Consider the following 18,779-nt stretch of genomic DNA (forward strand, 5'->3'; position numbering starts at 1 on the left):
CCTTCCCTGACAGGCACCCGGAGCTGGCACGGAGCCCCCCGAGGGCGGTTAGCTCCGCTTCAGGGAAGGGGGTTTGACAAACCACCGCACCCTGGTGAGCGTTAAAGCCAACCACGAAGGACACGGCCCATCGATCTACCCCGACACCCTGCTCTCTTCATTGTAATCAACAGCTGGAGAAGTTGATCCAGTAGAATCCAGTGCATTTATTTCTCGCAATATCTGAATGGGTGTTTCAGCTTTGGATTTTAACACATACAAATTAATGTTTGCAAGTTTAATGACAATCAGTACTAGAAGCAAATCATTGTATAAAGCTTATAGAAAAAAAATGCCAAATGGGTCAGGTCTTTCTTTTCCAGGGGGGAACAAACAAAAAAAAAACAAAAACCCAAGCATTCCAAATGGAAGGCCTCATGGAAGCAAGCATGCCTCCTTCAGAAAAAAGTTATCAACAAGTCAGAATGTAGCTGAAATACAAATATGTATTCTTTCTACAAGCAGCTAATTTAACTAGAGACAAAAAGTTTACACAGTCTAATTAGCTGGGGCATTTGCCAGAATACTTTCATAGCTTAGCGCACATTCATAGTCTGATCCACAGGAGTGTGCAGTCACTACTCTATAGAATCAATTAATCCAAGCCATCCATGATACGAGGGCACCAGCTAAGGAATAAACATGCTGATGCTACCACCCAGCGCTTTGCAAACCTTGTGTAACTATGAACTGTTCGAGTGCTAATAAATATAAATCTAGAGTAGTGCATTAACGCTAAACCAAGGGCTAGATTAAGATGAGCAAATGAAAGGCTGCGCCTCAGGGAAGAGCACCCCTTCTCCCCCATTATCTTCTTGCAGTCCTAGTGTGAACAGGTACCTTATACCAACACTTAAAATAAAAGATTGACTCACCCTGGACACTAAAAATGGAGAATCAGCTTATGGCTGTTCCTGTAGGCCTAGTAAGAATACCAAAACTTCTAAATACAATCATAATGGCAAGAAATACTGCTTATTTGACCGAGTAGTTCGCTACCTAAGTGTTCTGACTCGATGCATTGATCAAACCTCTCCAAAAATTCCTAAGAATGCTGTGGTATTCACTTGCTTCAATTTGTATTCAGAACATACAAAGTTGACAACTTAAAGCTTTATTGTAGTTTGCAATAATATAAACAAGTGCTGAAATTCAGTCAATGTCCATTTCGGGAAGTTTCTTCTCCGTGGCTGCCGGGGCAGCAGTGGCAGCACTCTGTTCAGCAGCCTGGGACCCGCTGTTGGCTTCTCCCTGGCCTTCTACTGGTCCATTGGGTTCAGCTGGTTTCTGCTCCTCCTTGGGGAGCTCAACTTTGGGTTTTGGTTTTGTGACTATGGGATTACAAATACTTGTCAATTCCTAGAAAGACAGAGGAATAAGGCACTGTTAGAAACATTTCTATCTACCAACAGTTGTACTTTAACCTGTTGCTCAAATTAACTTTTGACACCACCAGCTGGATGTTCAAGTTGACAGCTGATGTTGCCAAAACATGATTAACAGATTAATACCCAATCACTCTCCTTCTATCAGAGATTTCTCACCTCAGAGTTTTCCACTGAGCACAAATAACTAGACCAAGAAAGAGAGATCCACAGAAATTCAGCAAATTATGTAGCAAGACTTACTTTAGTTTTAGCTTGTATCTCTTTAGCTTTTATAACTGGGTCCAAAGTAAGACTTCTCTTGTTTTGAAGGTTAAGTTTATTGTTCATCCACTCCATAGCTTCATTTGCACTCTTCTCCACTTTTGCTACATCTGCTTCATCTAGATGGTCATACTGTTCATCCTGAAACAGCCAAATCAGTACTTGCACAGCTACTATTTGTGTTGAACAGCTAAATCACATGCTTACTCATTCAAACTTTTGGCTTCAGAATACCAGAAAGACCATTTAGCCAGAAGGTTGTTCTTGTTAGCAGAGCAATTAAGCTGATCACCCACAGCTCTGTAACCAGAAAACTGAAGTTCTACTGCTGCTGGCATTTTACCTCCATGATGAAATCAACACATAATTCAAAAAAGACTGCCAGATTTTCAAGACAACATCCACTTCTGAAAATAGGGTAAACAGCAAGCCCTCAGAAGCTAGCCAGGAGGTTGCACCAGCTTTTTGTTTGAAGGAGCTTATTCCAGATTCAGAAGAGGTTTGTACCACTTCCTCGCATTTGCCAGAAATTAAGTATGGCAATACCTTTGCTTTGAACGCATGAACAGTTTTCATGTACTGCTGAATTTGCTTCCCCAAGTCCTCAAATGCTTTTGGTCTTTCCTCTGATTCTTGGTATCTTGCCTGAATAGGCTGACCCAGAGTCTGAAACAAAGTACAACAGGTATCAAAACCCATGCAGCATCACAATGTTCCCACACGATTTGATAAGGTCATCAACATTTCGGAGTTGCTGTGGATCTTTTTAAACTTATCACTTACAGGAGGGACAGAGTCTCCCTCAGGTCTATTAGAGATTGGGTCCTGATATATTTAATAAACAAGCCAAGACATTTGTTACCAGTGCTGATCTCTGAATCAGTACACCTACGATAGCTCCCCACTCAAACAAAGTTCTCTACTTTCAGAACCGCTTACCTTCAATTCCGTCAATTTATCAATGTAAATTTGTTTGGGTTGGTCTTCACCATCTTCATAAAGCCAATTTTCTGTATCTTCCAGCTTCAGTGTGAAACTATTTCGATCCTGAAGCAATCCATACAAAATAGGTGAGAATTCTATTAGATGGCAGATGGTATTAAATGACACCTGGAACCTTTCTGGAAGGGTCACATTTTTAGAATGTAAAGAACTATCTGAAACTCTTTATCCTATTTTAGTGAAAAATAAGTAGTAAACTATTCTTCAGTATGGCTTCATGGTGGAGACTAGAACTAAGGAAGAACCATCTATGACACCCACAGTTTAGACCAATACTGTCACATAAAAGCCTATTTGTTCCTTCTCCCCTCCCCATTTTCATCATCCCATATGAGCAAGTCTGAGAACAGAGTGAAACTTATCTTAGGAAAGGTGCCATGAATCTCACCTGACTTGTCCCAGTTTTAGCTCTGATGTAGGTACCTAGGCTCTGCAGACACCTTGCTGGCAAGGCTCCCGTTATAATCAGTGGAGATCTAGTCAAGAGCTTGGAGCAATTCATCTGACTAGTGTAGTCATCTGACTTAGAATTATGTTAATTACATACCAAGCTCCTTTAGTACACCAGGCAAAGCTAATTAATAATACTGAGATTTTTAGGCAACCTGTTCAGACACAGGTGCCATTTACTCAGACTAATCCCATCTACTATGTTCCTAGGTAGGGTTGTTGGGGTTTTTGGGGGTTTTTTGTTTTTGTTTTTGGGTTTTTTTTTTAAACTTAAACTATTCCTAAATACTGACAAAGAGCCAAAATAAAACAGGTTGCCTTAAAATGATTGTGCAAGTGCTCCTAATCTGTTGCAGTCTGAAAACACATGCTCTGATAACATCATAGTTGCTGCAACTGTTTTGGAAAAACCACACAATATATCCTAGGTACCATCTGCTTGTACTTGGGCCACATTTAGAAGGTTCATCTTCATAGCCAGAAAGGTTAAAAGCTGTTTCTCCAAATTTGAAGTCTGAAAATACAGTCTACATAAACATGGTATCCGATACAGGTCAAGGGTTAGTAAAATACAACTGTTCATTGCAACAAAATATATTAGAAGACAATCAAGCCAGCAATACTTACATCTTCACTAACAAATTTCTCATAAATACCACAGAGTTTGTCTCTCATATCATACACATATTCTTCCACTGCATTCTTGGCATCATTCCTCTCCTTCTCTAGCTTATCCTGCATTATCATTTTACCCTGTGAACAAGTTGTCAAATTAGTTGGGTAGAAAGCCAGGATACCTTGTTAGCAAAGGCTTAAGTTTGACTAAAGATTTTACAGTTCTGTAAACCACAGTACTCTTCGAAACACAAGCACATGAATAAGAACTAATTTCTATTTTGGTGATATATTCAATGCAGTACAGAACAATCTTGCTCCAGTTGAGGAACCTTCACCCTGATGGTAGCAGCCACTGAGTACCTTGTAACTGCAGCTCATTTTGGAACTGAATCACCTTGTGACCTAGCCTTCCTGCAGAACACCTCTTCAGTAAAAGTTACAGCATTCAATTAACAATAATAATGTATTTTGGCTCCACAAGACACTGTTGTCCACCTCAAAAAAAACCCCTGGATTTCCACCCATCTTTTCCTCTTCTTTTGACCACAAACCATCTTTAATGAACAGCAAAGTTTCTGGAGACCAAGCAGTGAAGTTTTTTTTACTTGGGCAAGTAAGAGTTTACCTCATTCTCAATGAATAAATTCAGCATATTTTTCCCTATCTGCCACACCAACTGATTCTCGATAGGAAGGTCCACAGTAGTAGTCTTTACTTTAGCCTTCTTCGCTTGAGGTGGTTGATCCACTTTCTTGTCTTTTGAGTCAGCCTGAGAAGTCTGCATGAAACACAGATTCAAAGTAAAACCAGCATCACCGGTCAGTTCAAATTGTGTATTCAAGACTTTTAATAGAAGTAGTATTACTGAGTTAGCACACCTCAACATCAGAACTACACACTACCTGTCATTCTGACACTTCAGCTGATGAAGTCAGAGATAATTAAACACAACTACTGACCTATCAGCTGAAGTGTCAGAATGACAGAAGTCAGAGATAATTAAACACAACTACTGACCTGTTCTGGGCACACTGACTACATTCATGGGGGTGATAGTGCTCATAGTAAAACACTTTTCTAGTGCTTAAGTTATTGGAAACTAAATTACTATTTCTTCCATGAACAGACAAGCTCACCCCTTTTACCAGCACTAGGTCACTTGACAGGCCTGCAATATATCCATGCCATTTATGTACTTCTAAAGCCCTAAGCACAATACAGACTACCAATACATTCAAAGTTTAGCTTCCAGAGCTATGACAAAGGCAGCAGATAAGCTCACGCGCTACAGATTCTTACGAATCTTCCAGAAGTATCCTCTAAGAAAACAGAAGTCTCTCAGATGTTCATGTTACCTCCATTTCTTCAGACTCTGCCTTATTTTCAGGTTGAGCCTGCTGTTGTTCTTCAGTCTTTTGTTGCTCTTCCTGGTCTACTTGCATCTTCTGAAAGTCAAAGAGATCCAGTTTGACACATTAAACAATGCATGCGCAGATCATTACTTCTTAGGCTGATCACTTCACTTAAATCTAACACTATTTAGGCAAAAGAAGAAACAGAATGAAAGCTGGAGTCTCAAGGCATAAAAGTTACAAGCCTCTAGCCTCTGCTTAGGCAAGTAACAGCTCAATCCTAGCATGATTAAGAATTTCATCTATACCTCACAGTCCTGGTTTCAAGAGACCTGTCACTGGCATGGCATACTTCAATTAGTACTTAGTCGTGTCTTCATATTTTAGTTGCTAGACACATCTACTAAATCCTTACACGAGTCTTAGAACCTTCCTGGAACTCTGTCAGTTGTGCTTCATCAGTTTTCTAAGTAGCTAAGAGCAATGAAGTCTATTACCTCTTCCTCTTTTGCATGCTGATCCGTTTCCATAGGCTCTTCATTCTCATCAGACTTATGAACCTCCACTAAAGATGCACTTGAAACACTGAAGATACCATGGATATTTACTCTAACTTTGACTTTCACTTTTGAACTGGATCCATCTGTTTGAGGAGTGACCTTCTGAACCAAGAAGTGAGCTAAACAACCCCAGAAAGGAAAAAAAAAAAAACCCATACCATTTAGTTAACTTAATAACCAAATGTAAACCAAAACCTGACTGTTGCTGACAACAGATCATTACAATTGCTCGGGGGTATCAAATCCTACTCAAGCCAAAAAATTCAATTTTTTTTTACTCAGCAATGCTAGGATACACAGCTATTAGAAATTCTCTACAGTATACAGTAAAAGCTGGTGTTACTTCTATCACAGTAAAAGGCTGCACAATTCTAAGCATGCCCCTTTCAGGTTTGCTCCAATATTCGGATGCTCTTATGTAGCCTATTTGTGCACAAACTTCATGTTACTCCAACCATTTTACTACAGATATATGACTTTGGAAACCTGTCCCTATAGCATTTGTAGTAGGTTGCACTTTCCAGACTATAATCAGACAGAAAGAAGGCCTGAAACATGTATAAGGCTATTAATAAAGCTCAAAGCTACAGAACGGTCCTAACCTATAGCAGGATCTGGGTAAGGCAACTCCTTGGGAGAACTGTAGTACGCCTCAAGAGTAAAAGGTTCCTTTCTGTAGAACGTCAGGACCTTAGAAAATGGAGCAGCATGGTTCTTGGGAAAGACCTCACAGTCACTGCAAGATAGAACAGAGTACTTTGTCAGATGCATCATCCCACGTACTGAACAAGTTAACAAAAGCTTTTCCAGATACTCTTCCTCCTTAACGAAAAGCTTTTTTAAAAAGTGACAAAAGAGTCTAACATTTTAGGTTAAAATAAGACCAATAGCCATATAGGAAGTGCTAAACTGCCACCTATCCTTTGTTTTGTTTTCTACAGTCATTAACTTCAGAAAAAAATAGCAAAACTTGGAGTTGTTAAGTGGGCCATCCTTTGTTTTGTTTTCTACAGCCATTAACTTCAGAAAAAATAGCAAAACTTGGAGTTGTTAAGTGGGCATTGTTCCAAAAAAAGTGTTACTTACTCTAGTTGTCATCAGTTTGTTTTAAGCTGTATGTAATCACGCAAGACAACTGAACATCAGGGTTCTTACCTCAACCCTTCCTCTGCTGGTGAATTCCATCGTAAAGAAATAGGATATGGTATCAAGTCTGTGATAGAAAATTCTCTCACTTTGAAAGCCGGGGACAAAATAGCACACTGCAAGAGCACAAGAGCCACATTACAAACATTCAGGTGAATAAGTAACTGAATTCAGCACGTAGCTATTTATGCTGCTTAATATGTAGATTTACTCTAGGTTAAGGGAGACTAACACTGATGGAATTAGGACCTGCATAATAAGCACTGGAAGCTCATATGTACCCTTCTTTTTTAGGAAGCAGTCACAATCTGTTCACGCCAGAAAGGGAAATACACAGGTTTTAATTTAGAGCCATCATGTTTGGCTTGCTATGGTTAGGCTACTGAATTGGTTTTAGTGCTAACATAAGAAATCAGAAAACCTCAATTAAATTACTTTTCAGAGGAACATAGTACCAGGGTTTTTTTGCATACCATAACACAAAATTATCTTTTTAAGCCAATTCCAATAGCTAGCTTGTACCACAGAGCTGTAAGCACATATTAAACATTTGAAGAGAGAAGCAAAGTGATCAGAGAAAAAGTAAGGTGCATTCGAGAGCATTTACTACTGCTTAAACCATTCAACAGTGACCGATTCCAGCTCGGACACAATTTCCGTTAGCAAGAACCTAAGCCTTCATTTCCATCCATGTTGTTAAGCTATTGCCATATCACAAGTTTATCAGCAGTGCTATAAAATAATTTTTTCTCCTGTTTAACCTAGGTCCCCAAAGGAGCCTGGAGAGAAAACGTTATCACATGAGCTTTATCAGACTCCCAGTTTCCAGCCACAACAGAAACAGAACATCAACAAGCTACACTGATCCGGCTTAACAAACAAACAGCACAAAGGAATCACTTAAAGCTGCTATTCTCATTCTGCCAACCACTTTCCTGAAGCTTATTCAAATCCATTTCATGACCCACATGAAGTATCTTTCATGTTACCTGTGATCTCCAGCTCAAGTATTTATGGATTTCAATAAAAACACTCACAGCTAAAACAAACAGCACTTTTTACCTGCAGTGCACAACCTCGGGCAACAGCCTCATCTGCGTTCAAAGTTGTACTGACTTCTTTGCCAAAAAATTTACTGATCTTCTCTTTTACAGCAGGGATTCTTGTGGTACCACCAATTATCTCTACTGCATAAATATCCTCCTTCTTTAACTCTAGAAAGGAGTCAGACATAAGTTTTTATAGATTAAATGTTTCCATGTTACACAAATATACTGGACATCGTAAACTAGAAGTTTTACTAGACCAGCCATTATCTTAAGCTTGTTGTCCAAGTTACTAAACAATAAAAATTTCAGATCTTAGCTTGTGTCAAAGTTTTAAAGCTTGTAACTGCTAAGCAAGAAGTTGTTAGCTGTGCTAAATCCATCTGTTCAAGTACTGTCAACACCCAAAAGGAAGCCTGTATCACAGATCTCTCTTCTGTATGCAGAATACAGAATGCGCATTCACTTACTAGCTTGCTCCAGCACACTGCGAAGGGGTGGTTCTACTCTTGCAAGAAGTCCTTCACACATCTCTAAAAATTTGCTTCTGTTGGAAGAAGCCATAAATAAAGCTATAGCATATTCCATAAGCAAGTTAATACTGCTAATACAACAGGATGCCAAAATTGAAAGAATGTCATTCTATGTACTGCAACATTTTCTCTCTCCCCAATCCTAGTTTTATGCTTAATTAGTATATTCTCCTAGAAAAACTTGGTTCTAGCAATCTAGGCACTCTTGCAACATTTACAGCTTTTCCTCCTAACTCAAGGCCAACAACCAGGCTCTAAACATTGTCATTTTGAGCAGCACCCCTGCATGCATTGTTCTTACATTTCCCACCTCCCTCCAGTCCTAAGAGCTGGTACTTTGTACCACATTTCTTTCTTGACTGAAGCAATCTGAATGAAGGGCACTCTAAAGCTTACCTTCATAGAAGCATAAACATTACCTGTTCATTGTTCCAGAGACATCTATATCATTCATGAAGCATTCTATGTTCATCGGGAGATCAGAGGCATTAGCGCTCATCAATTTTTTCAGTTTTTCACATTCCTGGTATAGCCTCAACAACGCACGAATCTTTGACTTTATGTCTAGTTTATATTTCTTTCCGAATTCTTCACAAAAGTATTCAACTAACATCTCATCAAACTTCCTGCCTCCAAGTGTTGTATCAAATGATGTAGCAAGAACCTTAAAAAAATTGAACTCTTCAGTAATAGTACAATTTGTCATTACTTCAGTGAAACCGATCAGCAGTTAACATCAAAGCATTTTTTTTGTTTCAAAGATAGTCCAACTTTAAAATCAAAGCAGGTATCACATTACTACACAGGAAGAATTATACTGATGCAGCCACAACAGAAAAAAATCCAGTGCAGTTCCTCTTATTCTGCCCTTGCCATCACTAGCAAGGAGTTTCTTTTGATAAGCCTCGTCTAGAAGCCTAACCTATCCCAAACACTAAAGCTATGTCCCATACTCATGTTTCAGATTTCATGGATGCTGCTGGCAAAAATTAAGCTAGTCTTTCAATTTCAGAGCAATCTAAGTAGCAATTGCATCGCAAACATCTGATCATTCGTGTGGACTGCAACTGCAGTAGTTGTACACATACTAAGAGATACTTTTTTTTTGAAGCCTACCAAGTCTAAGCCATTATTACCCTATGCCCTTTGTAGCTGATATTAGATACAGTATGTTCAAAACACTATTGCAGAAAGAACCACCATTACTGCAGACAAATTCTGGCAGCTACACAGATATTAGACCTCCCTGTGAATGGTAATTCTCTCAAGAATTACAACGCATACATACAGCAGTTACAAGATCCAAGAGAAAAAAAATCTGCTCTCTCAATTGCTAAAAAGCATCCTTGGGCACCCAACTTTCCTGTAATGAGGTGACAACTTTTAAAAGAAATTTAAGATAGGGCAAGGCTTAGCAACACAATCTGTTCAGTAACTTGTACTGTAAGCAGACCACAGAGCTTCCAAACTCTGCTTAGCCACTGTCAGTTTGACTTGAATCATATCCCAGTTTAATATTTGATGCCTCATAAGGGTGGAACATGCTTACACCAAGCTAAAAATAAAACATGAAGGGAATAAGTGTTATTAACTCTTGCAAATAGGTGCTCATTCTTCACCTAGGAGTTATCTGCAAAGAACATCTGTAGCCCATCCACCTCAGCTGATTCTACTCTTTAAACATATTGGCAACTTTTTTTTTCCGGAATAGAAATCAGTAAAGTATCACATTATTCTCAGTACTCTTTCACAAAAAGTTTGATCTCTACACTGTTTTAACTGCCTTGCTGTCCAGCTCTTCATTCTATACTCGAAAGCATCCATTCAGTATTTCTATGGTTTCAAAGTTTAAAAGAAAAGTCTGAGAGAAACACAAAGTAAGTTCTGTTTCCTCACAAGAAGAAACAGAACTACAACCACCCTACTGTTTTCAGAACTCTTGCCTTCTCTTCATTTCACTACCCCTTTAAAATTTGTGTTTGTTTCTCTAGCCAGTTAAGAGCAAGTTATTGGAACTGCAAAAATCCATATTGTAATTGTAAGAGCCAACTAAGAAATGTTAGTATTTGCTGGAAAACAGTAGTGCTTTGGCAACTTACACTTAGAAGTACACTGCAACTTGCTTAGCTTCCATTTGCAGCTTAAAGTAATTAAGAATGTTTTTATTCTTTTACATGAGCACCACAGTGAGTGTTAAAATAAAATGGTTGTCACTTATACCATTCTAGGAATTCCAGTTTTAACGCTCAATCTCATGACTGGAGTATTTTTTGAAAGCAGCATCCAGTCAGATATGATAATTTCTGAATAAATAATTTAATCCAGGTTTTTTTTATTCTTTGCCAAAGCCTGTGATTAAGGCATGTTTGCTTCCTCCGCATATCGCTCAAAAGCTCTCTAGTTCCCTGTCCTACTTTTAACTCCAGACAAAGTGCAACTTTAAGAATATGAATTGAGCTGTCTGGCCTTGCTTATGTAAAGACAGGCAAGCTTGCCTGTCACAGTCCATGTATGTACTGATGAAGATTTCTATTGGTGATTAAAATGGATACATAACAGATTGTTTACTTTCAGTTTTCCTTTGTTGAATGCACAAACAGAAACTTGGAATGCAGAATGCCCCATATCCACAAAAACAACATTCCGTGGCTTCTCCTCCAAGGCAGGCAGGTCTTGCTTATAGATTCCATATGCAAGGGCAACTACACAGGAAGAAGAGTCAAAGAGTACAGTTAGGACATTCAGTTTTCTAATTCCTTAAGAAATGGTGTATCAGTAAACAGCATTAGCATTTCATCTCACTTTTCAAGCTACAGAAATGGATACCTCATTAAACAGAATTCCCAATGCTAAAGGAACATTGAACAGCATTAGCCCCTCCTAGTAGCTGCATTGAAACAGATATTCAAGAAGTAACTTTATGCCTTGGTAAAGCAACAAAAAAATACCAGAGCTTAAGAAACTTTATGATCAACTAATCTATTTTAAGTTTACAAAACCGTCAGTAATTCCAGAGGGCATGAATCAACAACAGACTGAAAGCCCTTTTGGCTAATAAAACCATGATATTAAGTGTGGGAGAGAAAGGAAGGTATTACCTGCAGTTGTTTCATTTATTAATCTCAGACAGTTGAGACCAGCAATCTGTGTAGCATCCATCACAGATCTCCTTTCTGCATCTGTGTAGAAACAAGGAACCTGCAAAATCAGATAGCCAATATTAATATTTAGAAGAGCCTTCTTCAGCAATTAGTTATAACAAGCCTGTATAGGGATTTGGTGTAGAGAACAGCTGAGGTATCCTTCAAATTTAATGTCCATTTCAGTTGCAACAAAGAAAAAGCAAGGAAAACGTTACACAAAAACAAAGTTACTTTCTGTGAACCTTCTTCCATTCCCTCTTACAAGACACATTTTAGGAGCAAAAACCAGAAACAGATACCAAATTTATTTATGCCGCTAATTAGCAGCAATTTAAGACATCTCACCATTAATGAAGCAAGTCTAGTTTTGAAGAGATCCAAGTAAGATTAAATAGAAAAGACAAAGACCTGAATATTCAGGTATAGTGGGCAATTTAATGCTATTACCACAAATCTCTTCAGTTTAAGATAAATAAGTAAATACTTGTTTCATATGATCACATACTTACAGAAACAACACAGTCAACTACAGGCTTCTTAAGCGCATTCTCAGCAGTCTCTTTTAATTTGGTAAGAAGCATTCCTGTCACCTGTTCAATAGTAAAGTTTCTTTCTTCTTCCATATACATGGCCTTCAAATAAAAATTGTGTATACATATTACACTACAGTAAAACCCATGCAGTACAGAAATAAGGAATATGGACAAGAAACAGTCTTCACTAAAAGCAAGCTTCAGTAGTAATGCAGCTCTACGCAACCTTCTCTGACAGCTGAGCTTGTGCACAGCAAGTGCAAGATAATACATAAATACTGGAATGCACATTTAAGAATTCATGTACACAAAGCTGCTCTGGACATAGATTTTTTTTGAATCCTGATTGCTAAATGATGCCTAGCATGCCTTCCTCCCTACTGTTCTGGGGAAGTTAATTAGTTATTGCTAAAATACAGATCAGAAGTTCAGCCGTTGTTGACAAAAATTTTTTACCTTTTCACCTGAAGTACTAAGCTGACATCTTACACCCTTGCAGTATCTGGGTAGCAGCTAAATAAGTACACTGGTCTAGCAGCTTGTCTTCCAGATTTGCCACTGAGTTAACGAAAAAAGCACTGCTCAAACAGTTTGTGTGGGACTGGATTTGCAAGGCAGAGAAATTGTATAACTCTAAAAGTCAGTCTCACCTAACACCTGGAGAGACCATCTCCATTATTAGTCTTTTATTCCCTATTTAAGACTTTCCATTCACAAGAGAACAGAAACTACAGCAAGCAGATTCAAAATAAAGAGATAAAAGGAAACTTTACCAGTTTCCTTCTCTGGCTCTTTTTCAAATATGCCAGACTTACCTTGATGCCAGTTGAGCCTGTTGGCAGCTGGACAAGTTCATACGCAAGGCTTGCTTTTTCAGCTTGAACAAAGGGATCTGAGAATGCACGACCATGAAATCTTTTAAAACTTTGTACTGTATTCTTTGCATTTGAAATAACCTAGAGGAAAAGAAATCTTTAATACAACATGTCAGGGGAACATCTGCATTTCAAACAGAAGACAGTTTTCTCATGCTTCCCTCGCCAGAATATTTTTGTCATTTCTATCTTAATAGTATCAGGGCAGTTGCTAGAAGGCAACTTCCCTCTGATAGCTCAGGTAACCTACAGGAATTTGAGATTTAAAATAAAATGTATGCTAGAAAAGTGAGACAAGATTCTATCAAAAAATGATTAAAATAGCACTCAACTTTCATGGTGTATGTGTAGGACAATTTAAAAAAAGGTTAGCAAAGTGTCGTTCCCATTTACCCGTTTTCTACCACTCTACCTTTCTACTGCATTGCAGCCAGTAATTTAGCAAACTTAACAAGCATATTGATGTAAACTCCAGTTTGGGTTCATCACATGCATGTGACAGTCAACACACAGATATTCTCACAAAACAGTTCAAGGACCTTGTCATGAAGCTTTAAAAAGTCAGGAGGGTCCCAAGATGATACTGCCAACTTCACTGACAAAAGGTAGATTGTCTTTTATTAATAGCAGAGATCAGTGCAAATGGAGAAGTGAAAAAATCATTACAGCTTGTTTTCATGTAGTGCAAGTAAACTCATTTCATTTTCTCATTTATATTAGAGCAAGACACATACTGAAAAAAGCACAGAAGTTGACAAAGCAGACAAGCACTGTACCATATAACATTTACCTGTGATTCAGTTTCAGTCAAGTGTCTATTTCCTAAGTAACCTGGTTTGATTTTCTGTAAGTTTAGTTTCTGCAGGACATACCTCATCTCTACTGGATCTCTGTATCAATGAATTTCTTTAAGCTAAGCAGACACTCAATTCCAGAAAAAACATCTGTATTTAGTTCTAGTACAGTTCTTCAGTTCTTGAATAATATTGTTGTATCCAGTCATTTTTGTATTCTAGATAATGAATCTTCACACATCTCTAGGTATTTTAGGCTAAGAAAAACCAAGTGTTTGAATAGTCACTTCCTGTAGAGGACTTCAAAAAAAAATCATGTTTTATAGGGGTTTCACAGCAACACAAGATATGATACAGCAGGACCCAAATGTCATGACCAGGACAAATCAGCTTAACTTCTTCTCAGTCCTTAAATCATAGTTACCTACCTACACCAGCAGAAACTCAAAGTATGAGCAAGAACACCCAAGATAGATATTTAGATTGTAAATCAACCACAAAGACTTAAGAAGGCAATATATATTTAAACTCATGTCCCCTTTCTGCCAATATTATGCACTTAATGGAATTCTATAGAATGTAGCCACATAATTAAAAGCTATCATAATGCACACCAACTAGAACAAGCTAAGGTAGGATGAAACACTATCGCTTAGCTTTAGAATTTACATTTGCAACCTAAAAAAGTATTCATCATAATTTCTTTAGAGGCAAAGATATTTTTTTTACATTTCATTATGTGCAACTGTCAACCCTTTGATTTCTATCCAAGATGACAAAGCAGCATTGCATGCTGAACAGCTGAATTAAGCTCAGCTGTTCATTACAGTTATGGAGACACTAGGACACCAGCTCAGAGACATCTGTAATCTTCAGTAATAAAAAAATACATTCTGCTAATCTGATTTTTGACTACTAAAGGTGCTTTTACCCAAACTATACGCTCACCTGGCTTTTAGCTGCAGCACCAATCGAGCGATTCTTGGGCCCAAAGGATATACATGATCTATAATGAGAAGAAAGGTTTCCAGTTAGTAAGCAATTGGTAGAACTGCATTGTATATTTTTTTGTCAAAAAGTGTTAATAGTATTAACTGGACTAGAGATATTTTAAACAGTATTTGGCTGGTCACTCACTGCAATGTGTGCAATGTTCTGTGAATTCTGGAAAGAAACAGGCACTCCAAGTTAAGTTAAAACAGAAATGCTCCTCACTGCAGAACAGCACGAAACCCAAACTTATTCATGCTACTTCAAGTTTTACATCTAAGTAATAATTGGGTAGACACGCTTTATCTCAATAGTTACCCATGTATCTAAGCCACTCAAAGATAAATTGTTCACTAGTAATACAGGGAACATTCAACTGTTCAGAAGTACCACATGAGGTAAATCAGATACTAAGAAAATAATTCCTATGTGTCTGTACCAAATGCTAACAAAGCTTTTCAGTTTTAAAGCAAATCCTTTAAGAGCAGGAAGAAAAAACCTGTGGAGAAAGAGTGGTGTTTATAAGTTTCATCTATACCCACTGAAATAATGTAGATTACAGAAAGAAAAGTCATACTTTACACCAAACTACTTTGTGACAGCTTGCAGTTCTGAAAAAGATAGAATAATAAAAAAATACTCCATTTTGGAGAGATTCCTAGACCTATTAAGCCCCTTGATTTACATATTTAACAAACTATAGAAGCCCTACCAAACTTAAACCCAGCCCTCTAACCCAATATCCTCATACCACTGAGATAAATTTACGGGGGGGGGGATAATCAAATGCTGTTAGTCAAGCAGTTCTTTACTATTCACACAACAGTATACTAAGAGCATAATTAAGCTGCTCACTATGCAGCAGGTCAAGCAACTGCTTTACAGCAGGGTTATGCCATAGGGCTGCCACAAGAAACAAATACCAACTCAGCCTGAGGTTCAGAACTAGTCTTCCAAACAGAAACTGTCAAAAATAGAATTGAAGATTAGAGTGCTACAATTGCATTGGTTTTCTATCTTCCTCCAATTTATTAATTAAAAAAATGAAGCAAGGCCCACCCTAAAGCATATGTAGCAATAGGATTAACATTTCGGAATGAATCTGTCATTATTTGAAAAAAAAACTAAGTGGGGGTTAGTTAACAAAAAGCAAGGAAGTTCTGTGCTATGCAGACCCTAAGGCCCGTAGTAAGAGAAAAGGAGATGCAGAACATACAGCTAAAAACCTAATGAGCCCCAGGCAGGAAGCTAGTTATTAATTTACTCTGGTCTCCAGAAAGGAATTAAGACATGAATTGTTGCTTTTCTCCTGCATAAAAAACAATATCCAGCTACTCCACTGCTAAATTCACAAGCCATCAGTCCCCAATCACCACAAATCCACATTATAGAACCCTTTAAATCTGCCACACTAAAACCTCAAGGTAGAAGTCTGTCTGCCTCAACAGAAGGATACAGCACAGTAATCAAAATTACTGATTTCCATATGCCAGGAATAAAATCCTTCAGTGCATACATTCTTCTTAAAATATGCTTGCCTCCTGCTTGGCTTTATAAACAGGCAAGCTTCTCTGGGGAGCTGGACAGACAGGATGGTTCCCCTTGGCCCCACTCCTTCCCTTTCTGCCCATCCCAACCCTTTTCCCAAGTTAACCCTGGCTCCCAGTGGAGCCTTGGGAAGCCATGCACAGACCCAGTGCAGAAGTACCTTCAGCTGTGAGGGAAGAATTTTTGGCCAGTGACACTCCCCAGATCAGTTCACCATAGGAACCAGGGCTAACTCATTAAATACAAATTATATTATTACACCATTTCATGGAAGCTGAAAAACTAACCACATCATTTTAAGTGGAAACATATAATCACAGTGAAGGTCATCAGAGGTCTAACGAAGCAACTTAAGCAGAGCTTTGAACTTCCTTAATACACCTGCAGGCACTACTTCACCCTTACCCTCCACCTGCTTTCACTTCCTTGGAAGACATCCTTGTCCCTGACAGGACATTTCCTCTACACTAAAAAACAGTGCTAGCATCATAAGATCAGTCACAACTATTTCACTTAATCCAAGTATCTTCATCCTTATGGAGGCAATGAAACTACCTTAATTTTTGTTCCTCTCATTTTTACTAGCTTTCTGTACCATTATTCAATAATACCATATTCAAAGACACAGCATGTTTTGTGCTGCTTTTGGATATGCAGGTTCAAATCTCACAGGATTCTGTACGAACCCCAGTACAGAGATGAAAGCAGATTCAGTGAGAATTTCATCTTTGCCACTGAGCTAAACACAGTGTGTTCAGTAGGGTTTACTTAAGACATACAAACAACTACAGTAACACATATCTGCTAATCCCTCCCAAAACTTGGATGTCATCATAAAAAACATAAAATAGCGTTTAACCCTGACCAGGAGCTGATTCCTGAAGAAACTCATCATAACACCTTACATGGCTTCCCCAAGAGCTCACTGTAAAGAAATGCCAAGCACTGACTTTTTGAATCAGGCCGTTTCCAAGACAGACATTTAAAAGTCATTAATGATTTCTTTTAATAGACATGTTCGCTTACAGAATGGTTTCCTGCATTCCCTCAGAACAGTACTTGGAGATTAAGTCCTGTTAAAACCTCTATCATTTTCTATATGCCATTTTTTTTCCCCAATTTCACTTCAGCCTTTCATAACTGAATTATCTCCTGAACGATGCATTGTGGCAGGTTTTTCATATAGCTCATCTCCTTCAACAAGGGAGTTTTGCGTTCCTATCCCAAATATATAAGCAGAACCTCAACTATGTGAGGGCCAGATGCCTAGAGAGAAGACTGCTTTGGAATTCTTTACATGTAGTATTTTTCTAGTACACCTAACCTTTACATTTCCATATTATTGAGAATACTGAAGAGACTAGTCCTTACTCTAGCACATGTACCAAATTAAAGATTTCCTTCTCCTTTTTTTAATTGCTTAGAGATAGTAATAATCAAACAGAGCTGAGGTATTGTCTAATGAGAAGCAAGGTCATTTTATGCTTCTTGTCTTTTTAAACAGATATGAAGGATCTAGGGGGAAAAAAACCCACAAACCACACACAACACCCAATACAATGCAATTGTCTCACTGAGACAGCCATTTATTTCAGTATCTCTTTAAAATAAAGCTATAGTACAACAAATAGTAAGCTGTAGAAACACTTTCAAGACAGCTTTCCTAACAGTTCCCCTCCAGGTTTGATGGACTCAAGTTCCTTTTCTGCCTTTATTTTGCAATTCATTCTTAGAAGAGTTTTATCCCAGGTCTCCCTCTCCTTCTTAGCAAGTTTCTTATTAAAAATAAGCCATGCACAGTCTTCCTGAGAAATGCACTGGGAAGCCTATTTATAAGTAGAATTAGAACATACTAGAAACATTATAAAGGTCTCGAAAACAAAGTTCACCAGTGAATTGCTCTGTTAGTCAGCCCCCTTCGCAGAAAAGCAGATGTCTGACACCGTGCTGCCTATTCACATTCTACTTCCCCACCCCAGCAGCCTCTCAACCTGGTGGCTAGCTGGTTTGAAGTGAAGGTTTAAAAAGACCCAATACTCAAAACAAATGCAAGTTTTCTTGAGAATCCTTGCTGAACAGAGAAATACACAGTCCGAAGGGAGGGCTGCTAAGCAGCTTTTCTAAGCTTTGACCCAAGGGCAGGCCAACGAGCTCGCAGGGAGCTCAGCTACAGCGTTCACCTCCACGGTCGGGCTGCACCGGGGGAAACGGGGCTTGAGCGGCGGGAGAACACGCAGGTATGCTGCCAGCTACGCCAACACGCGGCCCATACGTTTATTGGAAAGTAAGCTTCGCTACTTCCAGCGGCCAAAGACACGGCTGCCTTTTCTTATATTCACGGATCCCGTCCTTTTAATCGTAACACCGCAGCCCTGCCTCAGGGAGGGCAAACTGGCCGCGCTCAGAGCAAGGGAGGGAGCGCAGGGTCCCCCCGAACACCCCTCCACGCCTGCCGCATGGTCTCCGCTCTTTCTTTAAGCACGCATGGAAGCCGCCCGCTC

At 38.7% G+C, this 18,779-nt stretch overlaps 1 protein-coding gene across 1 annotated transcript in view; it reads right to left on the reverse strand.

Annotated features, from left to right (window-relative positions):
* Positions 1–1,132: 1,132 nt before the first annotated feature.
* HSPA4 (heat shock protein family A (Hsp70) member 4) overlaps positions 1,133–18,779 on the reverse strand; it is an 18,752-nt gene continuing 1,105 nt past the window's right edge. Inside the window, exons 2-20 of the mRNA XM_035902678.1 lie at positions 18,459–18,606; positions 14,689–14,746; positions 12,887–13,027; positions 12,048–12,170; positions 11,494–11,593; positions 10,964–11,097; positions 8,815–9,059; positions 8,333–8,409; positions 7,879–8,030; positions 6,826–6,932; positions 6,273–6,406; positions 5,608–5,789; positions 5,114–5,203; positions 4,384–4,536; positions 3,768–3,893; positions 2,628–2,735; positions 2,235–2,354; positions 1,668–1,829; positions 1,133–1,398 (exon numbers count right to left, since the gene is read on the reverse strand). Of these exons, the coding sequence (XP_035758571.1) occupies positions 1,192–1,398; positions 1,668–1,829; positions 2,235–2,354; positions 2,628–2,735; positions 3,768–3,893; positions 4,384–4,536; positions 5,114–5,203; positions 5,608–5,789; positions 6,273–6,406; positions 6,826–6,932; positions 7,879–8,030; positions 8,333–8,409; positions 8,815–9,059; positions 10,964–11,097; positions 11,494–11,593; positions 12,048–12,170; positions 12,887–13,027; positions 14,689–14,746; positions 18,459–18,606 (2,567 nt within the window). The 3' untranslated portion in view covers positions 1,133–1,191. The remainder of the gene's footprint in view (positions 1,399–1,667; positions 1,830–2,234; positions 2,355–2,627; positions 2,736–3,767; positions 3,894–4,383; positions 4,537–5,113; positions 5,204–5,607; positions 5,790–6,272; positions 6,407–6,825; positions 6,933–7,878; positions 8,031–8,332; positions 8,410–8,814; positions 9,060–10,963; positions 11,098–11,493; positions 11,594–12,047; positions 12,171–12,886; positions 13,028–14,688; positions 14,747–18,458; positions 18,607–18,779) is intronic.

This window comes from Egretta garzetta, unplaced genomic scaffold (genome assembly GCF_000687185.1).
Source record: "Egretta garzetta isolate BGI_Z169 unplaced genomic scaffold, ASM68718v1 scaffold1, whole genome shotgun sequence".
NCBI lineage: Eukaryota > Metazoa > Chordata > Aves > Pelecaniformes > Ardeidae > Egretta > Egretta garzetta.